This window comes from Sparus aurata, chromosome 7 (assembly GCF_900880675.1).
Source record: "Sparus aurata chromosome 7, fSpaAur1.1, whole genome shotgun sequence".
Taxonomy (NCBI): Eukaryota; Metazoa; Chordata; class Actinopteri; order Spariformes; family Sparidae; genus Sparus; species Sparus aurata.
The window spans coordinates 14,488,265-14,514,221 of NC_044193.1; the positions used below are offsets into that span (position 1 = coordinate 14,488,265).

Genomic DNA, 25,957 nt, shown 5'->3' on the forward strand with positions numbered 1-25,957 from the left:
TGTGCTTTTAAAGCTATTCTAAACAATTAGAAGTGATTAAAGGATAAGTTCACCCAAAATTTAAGATACAGTCATAAGCTACTCACCCTCATGCCGATGAAAAGGCGGGTGAAGTTTCGGAGTCCCCAAAACATTTCCAAAGCTTCAGAGCAAAACAATGTGGCAGCATTATTGTAAACAACTGAAGGACATGGGAACTTGTTTTAAAATGTAGAAAAACAGCATCAAAACATAAAGTGGCTTGGAAGCATTGAGTCTTTTCAGCTAAAAGACAGAGCGCTCCGGTGACGGGTTAAGATAATGTCTTTTCAAGTCAGTTTGGAAACTTGGGATTTCTGGAGATCATGATGGACAAGCTGTATGGAGCCATTCTGTGTTTTTGTTTGTTTGTTTGTTTGTTCAGTCCAGTCCCCATCTACGTCAATTGATTGTCCAGAAATGTTCTGTGGACTACCAAACTGCATTTGGGTGAACTCATCCTTTAAGTTTTTTCAACATTCTCAAACATCTGTGAACTGTTAACGAGTTTCTTATAAATGTCTTCTATCCGTACAATAAACATGTTTATAATACTATTATTGACACCTATATAGTCCTAATAAAAATTAAGCATTATAAGGGCCTTATTACCTATTAAATAATGCTTAATATAAAGCGGTACCAAAGTGATTTCTGTATTCCTGTGTGCCTCATTTGTAAGAGACTTAAGGTTGCGTATATATAGACTCATCTCCGCTGCATTTAAATCAGCAGAGTGCTCGGCTCATAAAGCAACATTACAGATGAATCCCAGCATGGCTGTGATGTGTTTAAAGCTAATCCAAACACGCAGCCTTTCTCTGAATATATCATTAACATGGAACTGAGTTCATTTAACCAAGAAGCATCATCTGCGTAGAGTCGTATGCTGCGTATGCTGCTGAAATTCTCTTCAATGTGCATTTGTCAGCTGCTGTGCTTTCCACCATTTAGGGTCCGTACAGCCGCTCTCTGGTTCAGTATGTGGTCGATAGGAACTCCCCTGTACACGTGTTTGTGTGGATGTGTGCACACATGTTTGTTCCCCGAGGGTCTCATTTAGCTCTGACATTGCTGACCAAATGGTGAAGAGGAGTCTGCAGAGGACTCTTTCTTTACAATCAGCTCAGGAGATGACGCTCTCATTGTGTTATCCCCGTGTACTCAAACGTGGCAGCACTTTGAGTTTTGAGTTTGCGTCATCCCGTGGAACTTCTCAGCAGATCAAAGCCTGTCCACTCTTGTGTTTCACCAAGACACTTTGGTGTGTGTGTGTGTTAGTGTGTGTGAATTGTTGGCTCCTTTCATCCCAGCAGCTGTACATCAGTATTTGTGTGCTGTGTTTTGCTGAACGTGGCCGTCTCTATGCGTGTGTGCGGAGGTCGTGCGAGCCGGTGTGTGTGAATGGTCTCTCACCTCTTGCCCTCGCCCTGCGCGTGTGCACACGTTGACAACCTCTCACTTACCGCTCTATATGCGCCCCACCCCGGGGACACCCTATCCTCTCGCACCGCCGCCTGTTTATCCGACCTCCTGTATACGATATGCAGAGGGGAACCCTGTTTCTACCTCTCACCATGGAGACCGGGCACGTCCCCCATTCCTTCTTCACTTCCTCTAAGCCGTCTGTTTGTTTGAGGGACGCGGTTGCCTCAGAACAGGTGTCCAGTCCTCTAGACAAGCCGGTTGTACTGCATCCTTTTCATCTTGACAGTGTCTCTGGTGTGGATCCTCCTAAAAAAATCATCGCCAGGAAAAAAAAAAAAACGCTACTGCTGGCGGCTGTCAAGGGATGTATGCTGGCTGCTTTTATCCATGAAATCTTTGATGTGTGCTTCATGTTAGAGAGACTGAAAAAAACAACAACCCATACCTCTCTATTTTAAAGGATAATTTCAGTTTATAACACTTTTTAGCAATTAAAAATTAAAATGTACATCTGTTGGATGTTATTCTTTCCAGGGAGTAATGATAATGATTACTGTCATGAATTAATAATCCTGCAATCTCAAGTGATCAGTTACTTGATTATCCTAAAATGTTATGGTTTGTCTGACCAACAATCAAAATCTAAAGGTATGTCATTTACTACCATGTATGTAGAAAGAAAGAAAGAAAGAAAGAAAGAAAGATATTTTGTGTTAGAATACATTTATATTTTCATCATTTCCAGTATGTGATAGTGATGTGTCCGTATCAAAGTTACTGGAAAAAAAACTTGGTGCAAGTTTAAAATGAGAAAGGTCTGAAAATGTGGATCAAAACGAGCCTTTTTGCCCTATTGATAGCTGTAACATCGTGCAACACTGTGGAATGTGAAATGGAACATCATGTTTGGAAAAAAATCTACCGTCTGAAAACTGGAAGCCGGTTGACAAAAAGCAGGGTTAGCCGAACTTTATTTAGAAGAGAACAACAGTCCGCATTCTGTTTTCAATTTTCAGCTGTCTCTGTGGAATCCAAAACAGAAATTATTAGACGAAACCTGTTTTTTTTTCCCCTCACTCTAACCACTGAGTTTTTGTGCCTAATCCTGACCAGACCATAAGAAAAGTGCTGTCACAATGTAGAATAGAAAATAAAACCTAAAGAAATGTAAAATTGCAATATAAGGAAATTTTCAATCCGTGGTTTGCAGAAACATACTTCGTCTCAGTTGGGTTGTATGCAAGCTGATGAGAATCCAAATATTTGGGAATGAAATTGACCTTATCATGTCTACAAAGTCAGAGAATTACTTCAGAACGAGTGTTTACAATTCAGCCTTAGGAGGACGTGAATGTCTCTCCAGAATAAAATGGCAATTAGGTCGCACCGTTAATCAAAATATCATTGAAACAGTTTGAAATATCCAAATTGACAAATGGGACAAAAGTGAAAAAAAAAAAAACTGCATTATAATGAATGACTGTAAAATCGTGTTCTCCAGATTTAAGAAAAATCCTAAACAAATGTCACGTCATTAACAGATTTCAAGTAAAAAATTAAAATCGTGGTTTGAAAATGCTCATTCCCACTGACTGGGATTCATATCGCAATCATTATGTCTGTCAAAATAATCACATTATTGCAGCCCTGATGACAATGTATCCAATAGTTTTGTGGATTGCAGTTAACAGTAACTCTTCTTGAGCAGTTTCTTTTTTTAAATTGGCCAACAACAGACTAAGCTTTGCCTCTTACGGCCATTTGTTTTTGTGTCAGTCATTCGGTTTCACATCGTCACGCTTAATTCAGTTTATATAAAGATGAATCCAAGCGGTGACTGCTAACAAGGGGCTCCTGCATGCTGGACTCAGTCAGGCAGAGCAGGTCCAAAGTTACACAGCCAGCGAGAGGAGCAGGACCGTGGACCGGCTCTCTCCGCCTCCCTGTCCTGGTCTGACTGGATTCTGGCAGCCTGGTGCTGCAGTCTGCACTTTGCTAATTCCCTGTTCTGAGTTACCAGGTCTAATTTAGAACAGAGGAGCTCTGTTCATCCTGGAACGCTGCTGCCTGGGATTTTGGATATGAGGAGTTCAGAGGCCCGCCGCCCTCACACAGACACAGACACAGACATAGAGCACATGCCTTGTTATCAGCCCACAGAGCAGCACATAATGACCCCTCTGACCATTAGCTCATAATGCAATAAAGTGCTAACATTTTAGCCATGCCCTTCAGTGCCTAAACATAATGGAGTTAGCCCACGGGTTGCACCAATGTGCTCTGTGGAGACACATGTGTTCAGGATGCATCGATCAAGCTTAAAGTCATGATTACTTGGCCGTATATGTGCAGCTGACAGCGAGCAAAGTGAGTCATTTTTCTGATGGTCTCCTGACAACTCCCTGAAGGCTTTGTTTGATATTTATGGAAATTGTATGGAGATCAGCCTCTAACTGATATATCTATAAGTCAATCCAATGAGCATCTCCCTTGGAAAAGCACAGGAAGTTTGATTTGGCACAGTTTAATCCAGTAAAATGACACTTCTGCTCCACTTCCTACCACATCTTTACAGGCTGGCATGTCAGATTGAGCTGCGTCCACGGAGGGGAATGTTAAACCCATGCAGGCAGCCGAGCTCTGTGACATCTTAAGAGGGATGCGTGTGAGCATTTGAACGTGTCTTTGCAAGCATCCAGTGCATAAATAAATCAGCAAAGCAGCGGTGGCCTTGTGCACCGAGCGAAAGCAATAAACCTGCCTACAACAAGTCTCTCAGGAATTGGATCTCATCTAAAATAACATCCATTTATTAAACATGATCTCCTCACATAGCTCACCAGAAACTACAGACAGCATGCAGATTTATAAACAACACACACACGTATGTCAGGCAGTGTCAGCTGGACCGCAGCAGTGGGCTGGTATACAGTGGCTCTGTGGGCTGGCTGGAATGCACTTGGCAGACAAACAAGTGGCCTTGATGAGTGAAAAAGGAGAGGATAGTTTGTAACTGTGTTGTTGCTGAATGAGTCACTAACAGGATTCATGACGATGAAGGACTCACCTTTCAGCTGTGGTCCTTCCTCAAATGAAAAGAATCATTAAAGGTCCCATATTATCTAATTCAACACTTTTATTTTGGTTGTCTGCTCGGAAATGTTCACATGCTTTAATGTTACATAACACTTTTTTTTTTCCTCATAAAAAGTGTCCAGTGTCCAGTGATGCAGCTCCTCAATTCACCCTCTGAATGCTCTCATTTTAGCTCCCTTAAACCCCAGTGCTCTCTGATTGGTCAGCTCTCACAGGTCTGAGTAGGGACCCCCAACATGTTTCTGCATCAGCTGTGCTGGTGTTGTTGCAACAATGGATGGATTGTGGGTATTGTTGAGGGTATGAATTTACTATTTAGACCTGGAGACGATGGTGTGGCTCAGCTTTGCTTCAAATGTTTACCTGTAGGTCACTTGTGATATTGCAGCAAAAAAAAAATGTTTCCCTGCGGCCAAATAAGCAAACAAGGTCAATTATGTCGCTATCTTCATTAAAGTTTTCTAATAATAAAACTTTCCATGAGGTAAACAGGAAAACAATTAAAAAAGCTGCGACCTCATCACAATGTAAAGTCTATCGTCTGAGCTGCAGGACGTAAACCAGGAAGGTTGATGAGCAGTTCTCTTTGGGCAGTGACTGTAGTGTTTAGGTGTGACATCACAATGTTATGAAAGTCCTGACAACTAATTTAAAGGAACAGTTTCTTGATTACAAGCTGTTTGCATTTAGTTAGAGTTTTGGCACTTCCACAGAATTTATATACCACCTGGACCTTCCTGATAATCCAAAAAGAGAGGAATTCTCACCTCCTACAGTATGGGGCCTTTAAAATCAAATGCATTTTATTATAGTATTAAAAGTTCAGCTGATACAAATAGTCGATAGTCAGTCAACAGAAATTAATTGGGGAAAAATTTATTTATTAGTCTCTTTTAGCTATGCTAGTGGCAAATGTCCAGAGATAGCGATGCTGGTCAGTCGGCTTGTCCAGACTGAAATATGATGGATTTGTGCAGACCTTCAGGGTTGATGAAACTAAATAACTTTGTTGATCCCTTGTCTTCCTTGTTTTCCTCTTGTGCCACCATTGACATTTTTCTTTTTTGGTGGAATATATTGACAGCAATTCTGATGGATTGCCATGAAATTTGGTGCTGTATCATACAAAGGCGAAACACACAGAGGGCTTTAATTAGCTATCAGAAGAAGTGTTGCAATATTCAATTTTCTTTTTTAACTGGTGATGTTTGGCCCTCAGGCCGTTTTTTTAAAGATCAACACATACTGAGACAAAAGAACTAACATGCTATGTAGGCCACACCTCACTAACATGTCAAAGATCATCCCTCACCAGTATGGAAGCAAACAATCAAGAAGCCTTGAGTAACTAAAAACTGGATACATCCAATCAAATAACTTATAATGTTAATGTAAACACCCCAATTCTTCCATATTTTTGGTTAGACACCTTCCAGAATGATAATCATAAATATTCTGGGTAGAAGACAAAAGTTAAAAATCAGCTCTAAATGAACTGATTTAAATGATCACCTGACTTTTAAGCTAGCACCATCAGCGGGTCAAAGCTTTCTGTTGTCCAGTGGAAAATATAAACAGCCACCTGATTGCTTGAGATTTTGTCGAGACATATCCCATTGACTTTATGACTCAAAGTGAATACCTACAAACAGGCGCACGCTACTCTTAGCGTGTTAGCATCCTGTGGTTAGCAGTCTTTAGCTGAAAGTCAAGTTAAGTTATTTATTTAGCATAATATCACAATGTTTCAAAAGTTATTGTCCTCAGACCCTCCATTCAGATAAATAAAACTCCAGAGCAGCGCAAAGCTCCACTGTGCAACTAAGTACAACTGACCTGATACAGCTAAAGTAGAGATAACAACACACATCTAAGACAGACTCACCTGGATGATCCGGAAGCTCTTAGACTTGCACTCAGTTGTCCACATGAAAAGTGCCAGAAATAGTTGTGTCAAGAATAAAGAGAAAGCTCAAGGTAATAATAGTGCTCAACCTCCACACTGCTGGCACATCACAGCATGATGTGGGTGTGGACGTCACATTTGCCAGTTTCAAGAAGTCGCAGGAACAGTTGGACACAGCCCACCCTGAGCTGACGTCAGACAGGTGTCAGGGGTGAGGGGGAAGTTATCTGACCATCCAGCGAGCACTGCTGACAGAATGCTCTGGCAGCTTTAGTCTTGTTTGAGTAAAGATGCTGAACATTGTCTGGATTCAGCTTCTTTTCTTTGGTTTATGTGACGGTAAACTGAATCTGTTCATTTGAGGACTCCGTCTTAAGTTTCTAGGATACTTAGATCATCATTGTTAGTCCTTGAATTAAGAGAATAATCATCTAATTAATTCATAAAGAAAATAAACCTTAATTGAAAGCACTTTTAAGTTCAGCTAATTACGAACATTGACAGTGTACCTATATCATGCATGTATCTACCTCCCCTGTCCAAGCTGACACATGCAAACAAGTATAAATCAAGAGGAAACATGAATAATTCCATGAACCAATTAAACACGTCACGCTGAGCTGGTTGAGCAGCCAGTTATCGCACACATTAATCAACGTACCGTATGTCACATTACCAACATGCACGTAGCCGCTTCAACATTATCATTCTTGGTTCAGTGCAGATGCTTCTTAGTTGCTGTTTGTGTGTCAATTCTGCTCCGTCTCCCCGTAACAGTGTTATTATTCTTCCCTCCGACTCGCTGTGATGGAGGAGATAAAACCGGGTCCCCAAAGAAACCCCAGACAATTTCGGTTTCATGAAAAAATTGAATTTGATTAACTTTGCATGAATCTCATGCCACGCTCGTCTGAGAGTCAATTTGAAAAATTCACTCAGCTCACTGGGAGAGAAACTGCTCGTCAGTTAATGAAGGCAGTGTGTTAGTCATCAATGGCCGCCCACAGTCCGTTACGAGTCCGAAGCTCACAGCGCGGACACCGCTGGTGCTTCTGGTCAATATCCTGCACACACTATGGTATTCATTATGACTTTGTTCTGAATCGCCATCAATATCCCCCTGACTCAGACTAATGAAGATCCTCACAGAGATACTTGATTTCAATGTGTGCTTTGAAAGGGGTTTGATGGCTGTGAATGTGTTTGGTTTTAGCTTCATTCTGTCCTCAGTTCATTTGAATGTATTGATCACTGGGAATTGTCATTCAGTCAGCATTGCAGTTAGATACAGCAGGGCTCAACAATAACATTGAAAGTGGTTGCCAGGCGGTGATTCTAGCTCAGTTGGTAGCACAGCGGCCCTTTGCTGATGTCATCCCCTTCTCTCCACCCGTTTCCTGTAACAAGTTGCCTGTCCTGTCAATTGAAAATTAATTTAAAGTGGTTGTCAACAAGGCTTAACTATTGATCGCTGAAACTATGATTGTCGTTTTTAGTCACCTTATATTTTTAAGTTAAAAAAACAAACACATCTTCTAGTTAATCCTAAAGGAGACCTACTATCTCTTGTCTTTTTGGTCCTTTCCTTTATTATCTTATATATTTTCTTGTGCATGTAAAAGATCCTAAAAGTCAAAAAGTCCGCACCAACAGAAGCTCTTCTCTCAGAAAAAAACAGGAAAAAAACCCTGTTCCTGAAACACCTCGTCAATTTTATTGATCACCTTTAATTCTGTAACTTACGTGACATCACATTACGTGACCATGTCACACAGCAGCTTAGCTTAGCAGCTAGTTTGGCACGTAAGAATTGATGAAGCTGTGCTGGCTCAGGCGTGTGTGAACTGACAAATCAGAGCAGACTGGTTATTTAGGAGGGGAGCCTGAAAGAGACATTAGCTAAAACAGCATTTCAGACAGAGGGGGTTTACACCGCTGCACCAGAGGACAGTAAAAGCAAACAAATGTGTTTTTTGAGCAGTAATGCATCTAAAACTATTGTAGTAGTAACCAAAAATGAAATTATGAACCTGAAAACGAGCATAATATGTATGAGAAACAATGAAAATGTGACCGAAAAGCTTTATTACTGGAACAGAAGAAAATGATATTTAGATTATGTTCTGATGCTTTACAGAATCTTGTTGAACAGCTTGGTACCACTCTATGATAATTATAATTGTACAGTCAAATAACCATTAACCAAAGTTTAATTAACTATTCATGTATCCTTTATTATTTATGTTTATGATAAAGTGTTAGCAACAACTTAATATGCTTCACCATTATCTCTAAAACAGATGTCTGTGTCACAAAACTAAATCGCACCAATATGCACCATTGTGCTTCTGTCCGACTGTAACAGCAATATTTAAATATCACGACTGTCACCACCATTTTGCTGTTTGTGGTTCTTGTTTTTTAATTGTCAAAAGTGTTTCCACAGTAAGGACAAGGAGTTTGTTTTTGTATGGGGTGGAGGTTTTTTTTTTGTCTTTCCTTTCTTGAAAAACTGTTGTTATTGCTGTTTTTTGCACACTTCTGTCTAAACGTTAATAAATATATTAAACACTAAAAATGTTTCCACTGATGGCAACCAAAAGCAATTAATTGGTTGCCAATGGCAACTTGCCAGCCATCACTGTTGGGTCCTGTAAAGAACAAGCATGCAGTTTCCTGGAATTGAAGGCCATTAGTTTTTTTTTATCGTGGCTCATAATGTTCAGTGGATAATGACAGTTATTTTTGAAATACTTAACATTTTATTTTATTATTTCCTCTCTCAGTGCAGCACTGAAGGACCTCGGAGAGCCAGAGAACAAGTGCTGGCCTTCGTCTGACTGTGTGACCAGCGAATGAGCCTTGTTCATGCGTCTCCCTGCGTGCCACTCCCATATCACTATGAACTGTGAGCAGGACTTTGGAGACGGGGGCTTGGGAGTGACCCTCACACTACGACTGCTCATGCATGGAAAGGTACGAGCCTCCCGCTCACACTGTTCATTAATGAATGAAAGCATGCTACAGCCCTCGGTGCTCTCTTGAGCGCAAGATTTTTCCCAGCCTCGTAAATTATACATCATAAATTCACAGAATGTATAGATAATTAAATGGTTCTATAAAGATTGTATATGTTTTTTTTCCTTTTTAAAAACGTGTTTGTAATAATTTGTATCTGTTTGCATTGTAGGAAGTCGGCAGCATCATAGGAAAGGTGAGAATTCATACTTTTATTCGTCTATACCAGCCTGTTCTCACTGTCAACGCATCAAATGCAGCAGCCTGGTTTGTTGCCCCATTGTTTAAAGCTGCTGTGATATCAGGGGGTGGATGGGGCGGTTGGGCGGGTCATTCACAGAGCTTTAGGTCTGGAGAACGGGAGCTCTGTTGCCATTTGTGACCTGGAGTCAACAGTGATTTGCTTTTAATTCATGTAATGTAGGTCAGTTAACGTACATAAATGATGCAACTGATGTCATGTGTGTTATATATGATCTTTTCCTTAACATAACCAGGTCGTTTTGGAGCCTAAAACAAACCAAACTGCAGCGTTGATAACATTCCTGAAGTCATAATATGTCATATGAGTATCTTATATCAAATCATCAGCCTTTACTTACTTTTATTATACTTGACATTGATTCTAACCTAACTATACAAGCATTGTACTCTTTGTTCATCCACGTGTAATATGACAATCATCGACTACCTGATAAAAAAGGCTCGTATAAGTTAGATAAATAATATGTACATTGAAACATCAGCTATAAATGTCAAAACTGCCCCAAACATGTACATTTGTATACAGGGGCCGACATTATTTGACAGATAGGGCTTCATATTTCAAACCAATCTGCCATATTTGACGAGTCGGGAGTGAGAATGTGACTACACATAATTCTGCATGTATTTAGATGTATTCATCAAAGAAACACAATATTCATGATGATCAGATGAGGTCAGTGCCCAGTATCCATAATAAGCCACTATAGAATAAATTCCCCTCAAAGCCCTTCAACAAACAGTTGTTGTTTCAAATCCTAAATGTAATTCACTTAAACCAACCCTCTTAAGACCGCACCACCACCACCACCACCCATAATGCAACACAGTAATCCGTCACACAGAAACATTAGTGCATTGACTGCGAGCCTCCTGCTGAAACTGAGCTCCAAAGACATATTACCGCTGGCCCCTTGTGGGCCCTAAGTGTCTGTTAAGGAGGGCCTGGTTGCTCAATGTTGCTTCGGTGGCTCCCACAATCACGCCCTGTAATACGACACCTACAAAAGATGTCAATAGAAGAAAGAACAGGGACAGAAAAAAATTAATGACTTGGGAAAATAAAAGAGTGCTGCGGAGAAAGATGTCACAATGGATGCTGCTGCACGGAAAAATCGAAACCCCTGAGAGAGAAACAGAGACTGAAAAGAAAGGGGAGAGAAATCGGGAGATGAGCTTGGCACATACTGTACACCTGGACACAGAGAGGCACTTGATCTGCGATGCTCGAGCTAATAACTTGCCCCTCCATCCTCCAGTCCTTTTTCCCCTTCCTATCTCTTTCATCTCTGTATCATCAATAGAGGACGGTCACAACTGTCACAATGGACTGTGTATGATAACTTCTCCTAGATTCTAACATTAGTTAGCGCAGCGTGTGAGATGATGGATGGAGTGGATTCCCGAACGTGTGAGCAGAGGTGCGACAGCTCAGATGGACTTAAGCCAAAAAAGGAGAAGAAGCAATCTAAAAAAGCAGCGGAGGATGTGCTGCAGTGCGTCTCAAGTCTGACAAAATGTTCTCGTCCCTGGCAGGAGGTCTTCTCACACACACACTGCCATGTACAGCCGTTGCAAGCAGGTGTACATCTCCTACAGACGCACAGATGTGTTCGATATCTGCAGTGCAAAAGGACACCGCTGCGATAGACTGCACAATGAAACCCTAGCTGAGATTTGTTCTGTTCGCTTCCAATCAGACTTTCGTGGCTTGAAATGGAAGGTTTCACTCAGAGGTCGAGGACACTGTAATGCCTTTTAGGCCGAAGCACATTTGATTCTGTTTAAAGCTGTCCTTCATCTTCTTCTTCTTCTTTTCCAGAAAGGAGAGACGGTGAAACGAATACGAGAAGAGGTACAGTGCGCATCATTTACCGTTCTCATCGTGTGCATTAGCGTTGGCATGATTCACTTCCTGCAAAGCCTTTATATACTGTCTGCTGGTGATTGTGGTTTGTGGTGCATCTGATATCTGTTTTGGTGTTGTTCCTGGAACATCGTCATTAATGTTGCTCTAGGATCATTATGTCGACTTAGAAGTCTGAAACTGGAGCACGTCATCATGGCTTAATCACTTAAAGGGGAATTTGTGGTCTCTAGGCCATGTATTCCTATGCTTACATGATTTGGTATGTAAATCGTTCATTCCAACCAAAACAGCCAAAAAAAAAGTTTTGGAATCGGTCCAACAGATCGCCTCAGCTTGCAGCTGCGACACGCCTGTCAGTGGCTGCAAAGTAATCCTTAGGGGCAAATCCGACTGTATAGAAGTGGTTGTTTTTTTGCCAATGACAGACTGAACTTGTTGTTCTAAGTGTCTTACAACCTTACAGAAAGGATTCCTATAGAGACGGACCTCTTTGTTAGATAAAAAGATTTGTTTTGTAACTAGCAACACAAGTCTCGTCCTTGAAGGAGACAAAATGGATCTCTTTTATTGAACAAAAAGGTCTTTGTCCGTAGGAGTCCTTTCTAAAATGTTGTCCAACCCTGAGAATAACAGCTTCAGCCTGTGAGTGACAAGAAAAAGAGCACTTTTAGTGCATGAAACTTCAACAGTTGAAGTTGATCAACTGGACTGAATCATTTAATTTTCTGCCCCTTTCAGTTGTGTGTAGCTGTTTGGCGAAGGTTCAGGTGACAAAAATAAATGGTAAGGCTTAGGAAAACATTAGGGTTAGGGTTAACTTATTTCCCTTAACAACGTTAAACACATATTTGTAAAGAGAACTTCACCCATGCGTCTATTGTTCTAGTCTTTGTCTCTGAATCACAAAACTAAGACATTATAAAAACTGGAGCAACATTAATTATGATGCTATGAGAACGAGATCAACAGGACGATATCAGATCGTACTTATGTTTGTATTTGAGTGACTGCTGTATACGCACGCTTTGTCCCCTGTTTCTTCTACAAGATGACTCTGCCTTTTCTCTGTCATTGTTGGTTCACTCAAGAGAAAAAACCTAATTCAATCTCAGAAGGCCTCTTATGCTGCTCAGGCTTTCTGTATGTATTAATAGGCTCAGGACTCTCTGCCTGTTTGGGAGCTTTGAGTCTGAAAAGCATACAGGTACAGGTACATTGTCCGAATTGCCTTTTGGGCAATAACGACACCTTTTTCAATTTAAATCCTCTCCCCCTCTCTTTCCATCACTCACTACTCCTCCTCTAGCTGCTCTCTCGCCAAATCCCTTTCCTATTTCTTTTCCTGCTTGAAACAACTTCCTTCTTCTCAGTCAGCCCCCTCCATTCGCTCTTAATAAATCTCAAGGGCGCAGCCAAACTCATGCTGCTTGGTTAACTCTTTGTATTAAAAAGTAATTAGGCTGACACTGTGACGGCACACTTGATTCTTTCTGTGCCCGCTAAGGTTTTGCTTTATGAGGCAGAAGGATAAACAGAGGAACAGTGAGGTCATGGGACAATGCAGCCCTGCCGAGCCGCTGGATAAACCAGTCACCCGTGCTAGCCATCCATCCATTCATCCATCCAGCCGGCCAGTTATGGCTTTTGTTACTTACCGACTGTATGAGCCTCGTCTTGACAGTCACTCCCCAGGCCTTACAGCTACAGTGGGAGCATGACTCACTGGTGTGAGTGGAGAAAATGCCCCAGAGGTCACAGCACTGTCCTGTCGCTGTGACTTTTACTCAGGGAAGCGCAAGGACACAAAATGGAGGAGAGGAGGGCAGGAGATTGATCGTCTGAGGGGCAATGCCCCGAGGAGAAGCTCTATTAGATTGTCGGTCTGAAAACAGAGATGGGCTGTGTAGCTTATAGTCTCACCTCCTCTACCTTATGTCACTTGACCTTTCTGTGTCTGTGGCCAATTTGAACTTGACATTTTGAAATCTTACCACAGGATGATTGAGAAAATAGTTTTAGGGAAGTTTGAGTTTTGGGAAATATGTTTGTTTACCCTCCTCCCAAGAGTTAGATGAGAACAATCGGTATCACTCTCATGTTTGTACGGTTAATATGCAGGTACAATCCGTAGCAGGTTAGCTTAGCTTAGCATAAAGAGTGTAAGCAGGAGGAAACGGCTAGCATGTTTTTGTTTTTTTTTTCCGAAAGGCTGAAAACAATCTGCCTGCAAGCTCCTAAAGGGAGTAAGTGCACCCAGTCAGGCACATGACTTCCTGGAAAACCACCAGGTGTCATTTTTGTATTTGTATGTGAACGGACAAATTCTGATTTGTTAGCTTAATGGTGCTGGCTGCCAGGCTAGCTGTTCCTCTATGTTAATTTATTAAGTTCCCTGTCTTGTTTCTCAAGAAACTGTCAACAGAGGGAAAATAGCTAGCATGATCCTGTGCAAAGGCAACACAGTCACTAGCCAGCTGTTTCTAGACGTTGAATGAAAGGAAAAGGTCACCCAGAAATGAATATGCAGTCATTATCTGCTCGGCCTTAAACCTAACGTCAGATGAAGTTTTGCAGTCCACAAAACATTTCTAAAACTTCCAGAAATGTTTTGTGGACTATGAAACTTAACCAGACTTGCCATCGGTATGAGGCAGAGCAGATAATGACCATCTTTTCATTTTTTGGTGAACAGCTGGCTTTGCTGTAGCGTCATTTTTAACAGACATACACGAGAGTGGTATCAATCTCATCTTACAATCTGCAAGAAATTATTTCCCTGATGTAAAAACTATCGTGTTAATGCTGGCCATTAACCAAGCTAATGACCTCTCTCCCCACAGAGCAGCGCTCGGGTCAACATCTCCGAGGGCTCCTGTCCAGAGAGGATCATCACCATCACCGGCTCCACAGACTGCGTCTTCAGAGCTTTCACCATGATCACATACAAACTGGAGGAGGTAACTGTAACTGGAGGGCATGCCATCGATTGGCAACACATATGAGTGATTTAAACACATCTCCTCATTTCCCATGAAAAAACAGTAGAAAAATGTGTCATTTTATGTGTCTTAAGCGAGGTTATTATAAGTTAAGACAATAAAGACAAGAAGTAGAAGTAAGTATATGACACAAGGATATAATCTACCAAATTAAACAGGAAACAACTAACCAAAAACCCAAACCATCACAATCTCGCAATGTTAGACGGTGTCTCCAGATCTGCACCAGTTAATGGGGTCTATTCAAGGCCGAGACTCATCCTACATCCAAGTCACGTCGACACCCGTTCAGCGGATTTTGTGTAATCCTGCTGACAAACCAACAACCTCCTTTGGCGGAGATAGTAAAAGCTAAACAGACCCACTCTGGAAACTTGAGTACAAAAGCGAGAATTTAAAACGCAATCAAATAAAAAACATCAAAACTATAATAACTCTTGTGTGTAACAACAATGATTTACAAAGGAAACCAGGCAGAGTTTTGGTAGTTATCAGAGTCTCGTTGGAGTCGAAATGAAAGACGCCTTTTAACAACATTATTCGAAGAAATCATTTCCTGAGCTTCATCTCAACATTACCACTAATGTGCTTTCACCACTATCGATTATTCTCTGCACTGAAGTGATGGAAGGAAAGAAATTTAGCTGTGTTTCAAAGCACTTGATGTGCTTTCAGATAAGATTACACTGCAGATGAAAAAACTGGGATAAGTGGACCGAGCTGACTGTTGTAACCCGACTGAAGTGATGCATGTTGTACATTTGTTTCATCGCTTCCCGTGAGCACATTAAACTCTTTACAGGGCAAAACGACGCTGAATTGTACCTGTTAATGAGAAAGGATTCGCGTATCGTCTCGTCGTCAGCTAATGAGATATAGATGACAGGTTCCGTATGCCTATTTATCAGCGTGGTGACTGTCCAACGGTGTGCTAATTAATGCAGTGGAATAAGGAGCCGTCCTTGCTCTGATTTAGCATCACAGCAGACATTGGCAGGGAAACAGGTGCTCCCCGCGCAGGTCGACAGCCTTCAGTAAACACACGCTGGCTGCGAGCACAGCGCAGTATTCATTAAAGATCTTTCACTCTCACCTCTTTTCAACCCTGAAACTCTTGAGTTTCCATGGCAACATGTCGGCTTACCCGCTGCGAGCCACTTCCACAATAGTTGAGTTATTGTACGTCTAACACCTTTAATCAAAAACAAAGGGGGAATAATCAGATTTTTCAGTGAGCGCTAAGTAGACTTGGCGTTTGTTGCTGTCTCAGTTATTTTATGATTAGCAGGAGCTGCAGGATCGCTCCCTTCTTTCATTTGGCAGGTGATCACTTGTGTGTGTTTCTTTCCCCCACACGAGAGCAAAAACAACCATTTATGCGGAGTGATCCGATAACCTGAAGAAATACTCCAGTAACACAGTAAACGCACTACGGCACGAAACTACACGTGTATTTTGTTCCCAGGTGTATTTCAAGTATGAGCATGAAAGCCGCATAATCTGTCTGTATCGGCGTCCTTATCCCACCAGCAATACAATATGCTTTAGGGATTTTGAGCCCAGCAACTCTTTGTGTGAGCCGTGCTTGTGTGACGCCCCGGCTCATATTGTCCAGTTTGCCTTACGGATGGCAAAAGGGAAGTATGTGTGTTAAGACGTGGCTCGTATTTTTAGATCAAATCAAGAAAATGACGCCCAGAGTCTTGTGATTGTACAGACGAGCCGCGTCCCCCCCTCCCTTCTTCTAATGAGACAAGACGTCAGAGTGCCCGATCCGCCTCACTATATATAGACGCGGAGCAGAGGGAGCACAAGAGCCACATCAGAATGTGCTTTTTCCAATTTAAAGTTCTCAGTTACTGGAAATATCGTGGAGTATTGTAAAAAAAAAAAAAAAAAAGGAACAAAATCCCTTGAAGTTACATATCCACGCCATCCTCTCTCTCTCGAGTCAGACTTTGCAAAGCGGTTCAAGAACAAGCAGCGCGCTTTGCATTCTGTCACACATTTTGTTGTGGGTTTGAACTCTGATGGGAAGAGAGACAGCGCGGCATATTTACACTTCAAAGCTTCACAGAGGCACACTGTTCATTAATTAAAGCTCCGTCTCCACCCACAGCAGAGCGCACGCAGGATGTTTGCTGCCTGCACAGGAAAAAAACACTCATCAGGTCATCGAGGTTCTTGATCCAAATGCTTCCTTATACAGACTAAACTTACAAACACCTATATATAGATTTAAAATCATCAGATATTGTTAGCCGCACACGTAGAGGAACATTTTAACTTAACCCCACCGAAGTCTTGGTGTTATATAATATACACAAGAGTCGTGTCATTACATTTTGTTTCCTTGAGGTTTTTTACCTTTTTAAATGTGTCAGTGATATCAGTCCACATTTCTGACTGACATCACACATATCTGTGAAAAGAAAATCCGAAGCTGTAGCGAGGAGACAGTGCCGTCGTTGTTCGGTTGTGTGGAGGGTACTGTGTGTTTCTGAAATGTTAGGTAGCGTGTCCCCTCAGAGTTAGCTCACAGCTATAGTCGCCGTTGTTTGTCAGTGTCGCTTTGACACACTGAAATCACCCAGTCGGGTAAAACTGTCCCCAGTAACCACCAACATACATCCAAAAGTCCGCACCACATGTCTGTAACTTAGCTGTGCAGCCTCAGCAACTTGGAACGAAGCTAGCCGGCCAGCTATAATGAGGAAGCTTAGCTAAGACAATGCAGATAACAACAGCATGGTTGAGAGAAACACACTAACTGGGGACAACAGGACAGAATCACCACTGCAGGAGGACATTCTTAAAATGACTTCTTCTGCCGTGGTGCAGATCAAACAAGCATGACATGATGTCTTAATTAGTGAGCTTTAAAGAAACGTTTTTTTAGGTTTGTGTGAGGTCGGGGCAGCTGTTTCCTCAGTTGTTCTTCTAAGCCTGGCTAACTGGCTGTCATCTCATCGATCCATCTAACTCGCAGCAAGAAAACACACAAAGGTTTTTACTTGAAAACGTTGCACCTTTCCTTAAGATTGGACCTAATCTGCAGTTTCGTGAATTGCGAAAAGAAAAAGAAGTAAGCAAATGAAAATTGTAGTGAATTACTGTTTACATGACACATGGATTTGACTCTTGCTAACCTTTAACTTCATCTTTTATATAACTCCACTCATTCAGTCTTTTTGAAAAGATCTCTCGAGTGAAATCCCTGGGTGACTGGGTTCGGAGTCCCCACAGCAGGAAGGACACGCGAACAATGTCCACCGGCTCAGCTGTACACGGTCCAGTTAAAGGCTCAAAGCACGATTTGCTTTCTGAGCGGTGCGTCAATTGATATTTTCCCCTTTCATGGAGAATATTGCAGCTCATATGAATGATTGAACAACCTTTTCCGACCCCACCCTGAACCGGACTTCATACTGAAAGAGCCGAAGGTTAATTATGCCGCCCTGCTCTTTGCTCCGTCTGCCGCCCACCCAAAGGCTCCAGCTGCCCCTCTCCAGTATGGATCCCATTGTCTTTTGTTCGGTTCATGTTGATGCAGTAGAAGCTGAGCTCGGCTGTGTCGTCAGTGGTTCTTTGTCATAGTTCTGGGTTTTGAGCCATCGCTATTAAGCAGGCATATGTTGACTTGGCTCATCATAACGACATGGTCAGGGTGATTTGTAATTTAATTAAGTCTTTACTGTTTGATCTCAACCACTTTCAGCCAAAGTGTTTAACAAATAACCTTATAGAACTAGAATCGAAAGAGAGTTTGGAGCTAGATTCACATTCATGGCCCGTTCAGTCCCAATTGTTGGAGTTAATACCCTCTAGCGGCTTTTCTCTACACCTTGACCCCGGCCGCCTGATCTTTTCCTCTGGGACTCTCTCTCCCTCTTCCTTCTTCCTGCTGACTCTCAACACATTTTTCTTCTTTTTCCTCAAATCTCCGTCCAGGACCTGACTGCATTGGTGGCCAACGGCACCATCAGCTCCAAGCCCCCAGTCACCCTGCGGCTGGTCATCCCTGCCAGCCAGTGTGGCTCTCTCATCGGCAAGGGAGGGGCCAAGATAAAGGAGATCAGAGAGGTGAGCAGCCAGAACACAAATCTACTCCATCCTCCCTCCCCCCCGTCCCTCGCTTCACAGGCTGCTCCTGCACTGAAATATGTAGAGAACAAATCTGCTCTTGGAGATGAGGGGGAAGAAACTGCATCTGGAAGGGAGAGATATTTCCTCTTTTCCACAGTTCTGATGTTTCTTTGCCCTGTTAGTCCTCCTGCTTGCACTAATACATTTAAGGTAGATGTGCTTATTCAGAACAGAATCACTGCGAGTACATACATTTCGATAATACGTTTAGAAAATATGGTGATTATATTCATTTATGGCAACAAACGTACATAAAATAATGAATGTATGAATAATTTGCCACAGATCACGACATGCAAAGTGTATTAGGCCCACAGCCGAGTGACAAGAAGGAGAGTTTACATATAATTAGGATATTAAAGATGCACCAGCAGTATTGGTAAGCAGTAAATGACGAGCCATTAAGTCTACAGCCGTACTAGCGACTCTGTGGGGCTGTACCAAGGGACGGCCATGCTGAATGCTAACATCAGGATGCTAACATGTGCACAATGACGATCTTAACATGCTGATGTTTCATGTGCATGCTATTACTTGACAATTGGCAATCAACACAAAGTACAGCTTATTTAAAATGCAACTAGATAAAAAAGGGTGCCATTTCGATTTTCCCAAGGATCTGTGTTTCCAAGGTCCTATGTTTTCAAGTTCAAGCGGGTTCAAGAGGTTCTTGTGTCCTATGTTCCCCAGTTTCTACTGTGCCCTTCCAGGGTCTTAAGTCTCCGATGCCTATGTTCCCATAGTCCTCGTTCTTTAGTTCTGCACGTGTACTCTCTTAGTGTCCTAAGTTCTCATGGTTCTATTATCCAAAAAGTCTTATGTGTCCTTTGTACCCAGTGTCCTATGTTGCCCAGCTCTAGATAGCATAATGGGTACCAGCAGGGCATGTTAGGGTTTGGGCAAATAAAATGATCCCCATTGGTTTTGCTGTGTTCATACAGCTGTTCTAGGCATTGATTCAATTTAAAACCTAGATAAAATGTATAAAATACTTTAATATGAAACTAGTTATATTTTACCTGAAGACAAACAAAGGGTTAATGTGTGTTAACAGAGGGTTGAACTGAATGACGTAGGTTGCTGGGAGCAGATACACTGATGAAAAGTGAGGGACGTTGGGAGTCCTCCTCTAGAGACCTCGAACGTCTATACAGGAATTAATGTGAATCCAACCAACAGTTTGAGATATTTTCGCCAGAAACAAAGCGGTGGCGTCTGCGCTTAGGACGACACCTGGCTTAAATTGGATTTGGACTATTAAGGCAGGAAATTCATGAGGCTAATGCAGCCCGAATGGATCACTTAACACAAAACACAGTATGACTCAGCAGTGGCAACTTTGAAGGGGGAAAAACTCCTGACTACGTTGAGGCCTAGTTGAAACGTTAGGATTAAACTCATCAGATCTGTTGGCAGAGAAGTCCGACACTGTAACATTAGCTCTGCAGCAGTCTACAAATAGAGTCTCTCTCATTTTAGCCCTTACCTTCATCGGTGATGGCATCCAGTCGATTTCTGCGGTTAGAAGGATTTTCTCGTCTCGCTCGTAACCCAAAGTTGTTTTGTTGGTTTGGTTGCCACACGCTCACTCACAGAAGCATTTTCGATGTGACGTGCTCGGTTCAGCAACCACTTCAAAGAAAACCCTGCAGTCTCTCAGACATCAGCAAATGTAGATAATTCTTAAAAAGCGCCCTCTCTCCCCTGCGGGCGTGCTACATTCCGAATATATCTGCCAAAACGTAGAGAATTGCATTTACTGACCATAGGAGACTTTTCATTTAGCGCTAACCTGACAGGACCTGATGTTAAGCATGCCGCTCTTTCAGGGCAGGCGGTAAAATACTGTATGAGGTCAGCAAATCCAGCAGGAGGACACGGAAAGAAAGCCACGCCGTTGTAATCACGACTTGTCTTATCCGCGGCATCAAACTTAATCTTTTTTTTAAAACCCCTATCATTTGCAGAGCACGGGAGCTCAGATACAGGTGGCGGGGGATTTGCTGCCCAACTCCACTGAGCGAGGGGTGACGATATCTGGGAATCAGGACTCCGTAATCCAGTGTGTCAAGCTCATCTGCACAGTAATCCTGGAGGTAGGAAGCGTACTGTTCCTCTCTCCTGCTCCCCACACCCACACCTTTCTGACATTTTGTCAGAGCTCAGCTGCTGCAGCCACGTGCAGGAAATAATTGCCGTTGACATGCATGTTTTAATTTCACCGGCGTGCATTTAATTGTCTGTTCCACCGCAGCAGAAGTTGGTGCATTTTTAGCGGGCTGCTTCTTTGTTACGTAACGCTGCCTGTGACAGAGTTACGTATCCAGAGTGCTGCTTGAATGTGGATTCCGTGGCATTAGCTTCATCTAACGTAGGTGATATCAAGAAAATGCACTTGTTCTTTTGGATTTATGCGCTTTAATCCGCCCGGCAAGAGCTCGGATGGAGTCGGAGGGTACAAGCTCTCAGGTCAGAGCTCAGTCGCATTGGAGAGGACGCTAAGCTGCTAACAGAAAACAAACTGGCCCGCAGCGAAATCTGTCCACCTTTAGACAACAGCTCTCTTGAGAAAATCGAATGGGAGATGAGAGCAAAACAACCCAAAGCACAGTTTCTCCCTGTGTGTTCATCACAGTGCACAAGTCCTTTTTGTTTTAGCGCTGCAGCTGGACCTGACTGACTAATTGCTAGTTTGATCCAGTTTTCCAGGGCCTTCTTCAAAGGCTTGCAAGTTTCATTAGGATTCTGTACCAGCGGCTTCTTGCTTTTGGCTCCAAGATTTAAATTATGCAAAGTTATACAAAGAAATTGCTGTGACTGCTCCGGCAGAAAAAGATGCTCTATATTTTAAAGCCAAAAACAGTGTCATCAACATTGCAGTTACTGATAAGATATACGGTGCCATGTACACCGGATAATCTCCTTTTCTTATTGGCGTTTGAAGAATTTTATCTTCAAATGTCTCCTTGTCAGCGGATGCTTGATTTATCCAGAGGGCAAACCAATGCAGAGCCTGCAAGCCCCGATGCAAGCTGAGGCTCGGGGCTATTATCCACAAAGAGCTCTCACCACACTGCTTCAATTATTCAAAGAACGACTAATATTATCAAAAGAAAAAACAACGGGAGAATAATGTCAGTGTCATTAGCAGTTTAGATCATCATTAATTCTAATTGTATCTTAATGTACCACCGCGTTCAACACCATTTGCACTTAGTGATGCACTCTCTGACTTCAGAGTACGCCTGTAAAGTTTATTCATGTCTGTGAGATTCGCGATAAAGATTCATTGTCCTGTTTTTGACTCCGTAGTCGCCACCGAAGGGTGCTACCATCCCCTATCGGCCGAGCCCCTCACCAGCTGCAGTCCTCATCGCAGGGAACCAGGTGAGAGATTTTTATCACACACCGGAACAGTGGCTCTCAAACTGTGATGAATCTCCCTTTACTGTCAGAGGCTTTACAAGAGGTTAGGTTTAGACTTGGGGGGAGAGTTGAATAAAAACTGTAAAACTGCTTTCAAGCTAGCAAGGCTATCACAGTTAAGGTTAGCACGTTTCATTCATACAGCTAAACTAGGCCTAAGTGTTGAGAATAAGTTGAATTAGAAAAAGGGTTGATGTTCATCATGTGAGCACTGAGAAGAAATATGTTGACCTTGCGCTCAGGTTCATTGACAGTTTGAGCAGATTGAACTTGCATTTTGCACATCCTAAACTCATATAATGTGAAAAAGGATACATGCAGTTCATATTCTAGGTCATATTTTCAAGAATAACATCCAACTTGGAGGGAAGGGCGTGACACAACCAGGACTACAGCCTTGTTATAGGCTCCATGAGGCAGCCCGTAAACACAGCATTAGTGTATCATATGTTATCAAGCTAACATGCTCACAGTAACTCTGGTGACGTGGCTTACAGATGTTTAGCAGTTACGTTCTTTCACCATCTTTTCAGTGGCTGATCAGTTGGCAAGCTGTGAAACTTTGACAATTTGTCAGATCCACAAAGATTACACGACAGAGGAAAATGGCCGCCATTTTAATACAGTCTATTGTTGTAGAGATATTTTAGAGTGGACCAAAGTGAAAGACTGATGGACAGAGCAACACTGTCATACTGAGAAAAGCTTGAGAACCACTGGATGGGCATTTTCTATCTGACACACTCACCTTTCTCAACTCACATCAAACAACAAATGGTCATTGGAGGAGACATAACAATTGATTTCGGTCCTTCATTGAAGTTCTTGGCTTGCTCTTGCGGGGAAACAAGACTCGTGTGGGTGCTCCTTGGTGGGGGATCGGGTGTTTGTGTTTGTGGGGAGGGGGGTGGGGGGGGACAGATCCCCACCCTCCCACGGAGAGAGTCACAAGATTAGCGATTGGGACCGGAGACCTGCCGTCTCCTCTGGCTTCGGCAGCAGCCAGATACTCGGCATAGCTGTCAGCAGTTCTGACACTGTTTGTGCTGCCTCAGACTCTGGTCAATTTATGGAATAGCTTTGTGTTTTTGATATTTCCCATAATAAGCTATCAAATTAAACTCGGGGCGAGGTCCCGGTCAGTGGGAGACGGCTTTAATGAAGGCTGCGCAGTGATATGGGATGTTTGTCTAATTTGTCAGTGGGGAAAATGAAGTGGCTCGGGAAAAGGGTCTGCGGATGAGTCATGGCTTATAAGCCTGTTAGGTGTGTTAAAGTGTCAAGAATTGCAGCCTCAAGGGGCCGACGCAGACTGAATTTGATCAGTAGCGAAGGGAAAAAAAATAAATTGGAAGTTTATATTCATTATTTTTACATCAAACTGACCATGGACATTCCAGCTGGTAAGCACACATTTACTCTCACTAATCATCACTCCCATTGCAAACATAATGACCGTCCAGACTTTTTTTTAAAACATGAAGATATTTCATTAATGAGCTGCATATTTTCCCTTTTGCGCTTCTCTCTTGGGTTTGTAGGTGTTCGATGCGTCAGAATTCGCACCCCACCCTATGTACTCAGTCACCCAGGGCGGCCTGGACCTCCAGCAGGTAATTGGATCATCATTAACATGAAGTCTGAATGATGAGCTGCAGAAATGAGCTCAAGTTTTTCACAAACGTTGGTCTGAAACTTGTGGAGCACAGGAGTGAGTCTCAGGGAGCTGTGGGGGGAGCTGAGTGGTGAGTGGAGAGCAGGCGTTGTGTGGCATGTCCAAATTTACACAGTCCATCATCTGGCATGAGGCATTAAAAACAACAGCTGAGCGTAAAGCTGCAGCTATTGTTCTAACCTGTCATAAGAGCCACAACCCCCTCCACCCCACCCCACCCCCCCTCCACCGCCTCTGCCACGAAACACGATGCCATTGCACACCACAGCCTCTTTTTTAGTCCTGCCCAGCTCTGCACCAGAAACATTTCAGCTTTAGGAATATTCCTCCAATGACAACAACAGCGGATACTGTCAATCGCTGCCAAATCAGCCCTGGATTGAGGAAAATAAAATCAGTTGTGGGTAATGAAATATAAAGAGTAGAACAATTTAGATCAGTCATGCTGTAAACAACTGGATTATTGGCATTAATTTGCGGTGCTTTTGTGCTTTCCTATATAAACACAGCTGTAACGTACTGATACATTTCAAGGGGCCGGGCTCTCCTCTCCAGTTTATGACCATATAGGATGGACTGGTAATAGCAGCCAGACGGCTGGCGTCAGACAGATTTGAGTTAGAGAAGATGGATAGAAGGACGGATTGCTGTGAATGCAGCAGCTTGTAGGACTGTTGTTTTTAGACACTTTTCACTCGTTCCATTGGCAGTTCTTTGTGTTTATTACGCACAAGAAACACCTTGTTTTCATTATATTCTATTTATATTGGAAGTGGTGTTGCTTCCAAACTTCAGGTGTCAGTCAGCCAATAAAGTGGGGGTGAAGAAGATTTTGTTTGTGCTAATTGCAGCACTGGAAAAAAATGATGTTCTGTCTGCGGTCCAGGAGAGCCTTTTAAACAATACTCATCATTTTCTTATCAGCTCAATAGTTAATTTTCGTGATCTTATTAGAATTAGCTCATGAACATTGTTTATAGTCCACTAAAGAAAATTACCCCATTTGTCTGTTTGTTGTCTCAGAGACCATGGGTCTGGAGACTTTGTCTTCAGATAATTTTCAGCGGTTTGCTTACGTTTGATTCAAAAAAAGATGCTGGACACAAAAATCCTCGTTTAAGCGAGTTCTGAGAATCTCAAATCATCTGAAATTGACGCCACCTGTCTTGTGATTTACTACTATGTAATGCCTGCATGGATGAGGGCTTAGTCAGGAATCTCAACAGACCAAAATCTAACTTTATTAGAAGATGAGATCGTGGAAAATTGAAGCCAGGTCACACATATTATTCAGTGGACGTAGCTGTCGGTTGACAGTGTGTCAAGTTCACCACTGGCTCGGACACGTTATCACCCCAAACTGCAATACCTCGACGTTACCAGCAGGAAAAATCCCTCATGTCAAGTCTAAACTTTCCCTCGAGATAATTTCAACGCCAAAGTAAGCTTTATAAATAACTACCTATACGTGTTGTACTTAAGATTACAATTGATTCTAAGTCCTTTCCATTTAAAGTTGACAGTTCCTTTAATGCAGCACTTGTTTCTTCCACATCTTAAATAAGTGTGTTTGGATTTATATCAGTTTCTTATAAGAGGTCTAACATCAAATTAAACCTGTCACGGGTCTCATTGATCGAAATATATATGTTTTTCACTACTGACTCACACTGAGTACTGCGGGTTATGGAAGGAGATGTTCCTGTAGGATGGTAATTTTAATGCTGCATCCGTCACCTTCCGTCTGAGGCAGAAATCTCAGAGATGTATATTTTCAAAACTCGGACGAATAAAACCAAAACCCTCTCTGTATGAGAAAAGACCGCTCGCTTGGAGTAGGTGGGAACGTTTTTGTTGTGGTGAAAATATGGTCAGCCTATTCAGCGCCTGCCAAACTATAAACACTCATTTCTCTTCCTCTGGAAAAACCAGCCGTGTATTGAGAGTGAAGCACTTCCATTAAGAGGCTGCAGATTTATTGCACGGGTGTGATGTTTTATGGCTGTAATTTACCTAATGCAGGATGCTCTCTTTCAGGCCTACACTTTGCAAAACCAATACGGCATTCCACACTCAGAGGTACGAGCGTTTGTTGGAATACCGTAATTTAA

At 42.4% G+C, this 25,957-nt stretch overlaps 1 protein-coding gene across 1 annotated transcript in view; it reads left to right on the top strand.

The window, feature by feature from the left end:
* The window catches only part of LOC115585553 (poly(rC)-binding protein 4-like), a 45,068-nt gene that overhangs the window by 10,662 nt on the left and 8,449 nt on the right, over window positions 1–25,957 (top strand). The window contains exons 2-10 of the mRNA XM_030424008.1: window positions 9,235–9,424; window positions 9,639–9,662; window positions 11,553–11,585; window positions 14,441–14,557; window positions 18,551–18,682; window positions 20,713–20,841; window positions 22,058–22,132; window positions 23,713–23,784; window positions 25,884–25,925. Of these exons, the coding sequence (XP_030279868.1) occupies window positions 9,317–9,424; window positions 9,639–9,662; window positions 11,553–11,585; window positions 14,441–14,557; window positions 18,551–18,682; window positions 20,713–20,841; window positions 22,058–22,132; window positions 23,713–23,784; window positions 25,884–25,925 (732 nt within the window). The 5' untranslated portion in view covers window positions 9,235–9,316. The remainder of the gene's footprint in view (window positions 1–9,234; window positions 9,425–9,638; window positions 9,663–11,552; window positions 11,586–14,440; window positions 14,558–18,550; window positions 18,683–20,712; window positions 20,842–22,057; window positions 22,133–23,712; window positions 23,785–25,883; window positions 25,926–25,957) is intronic.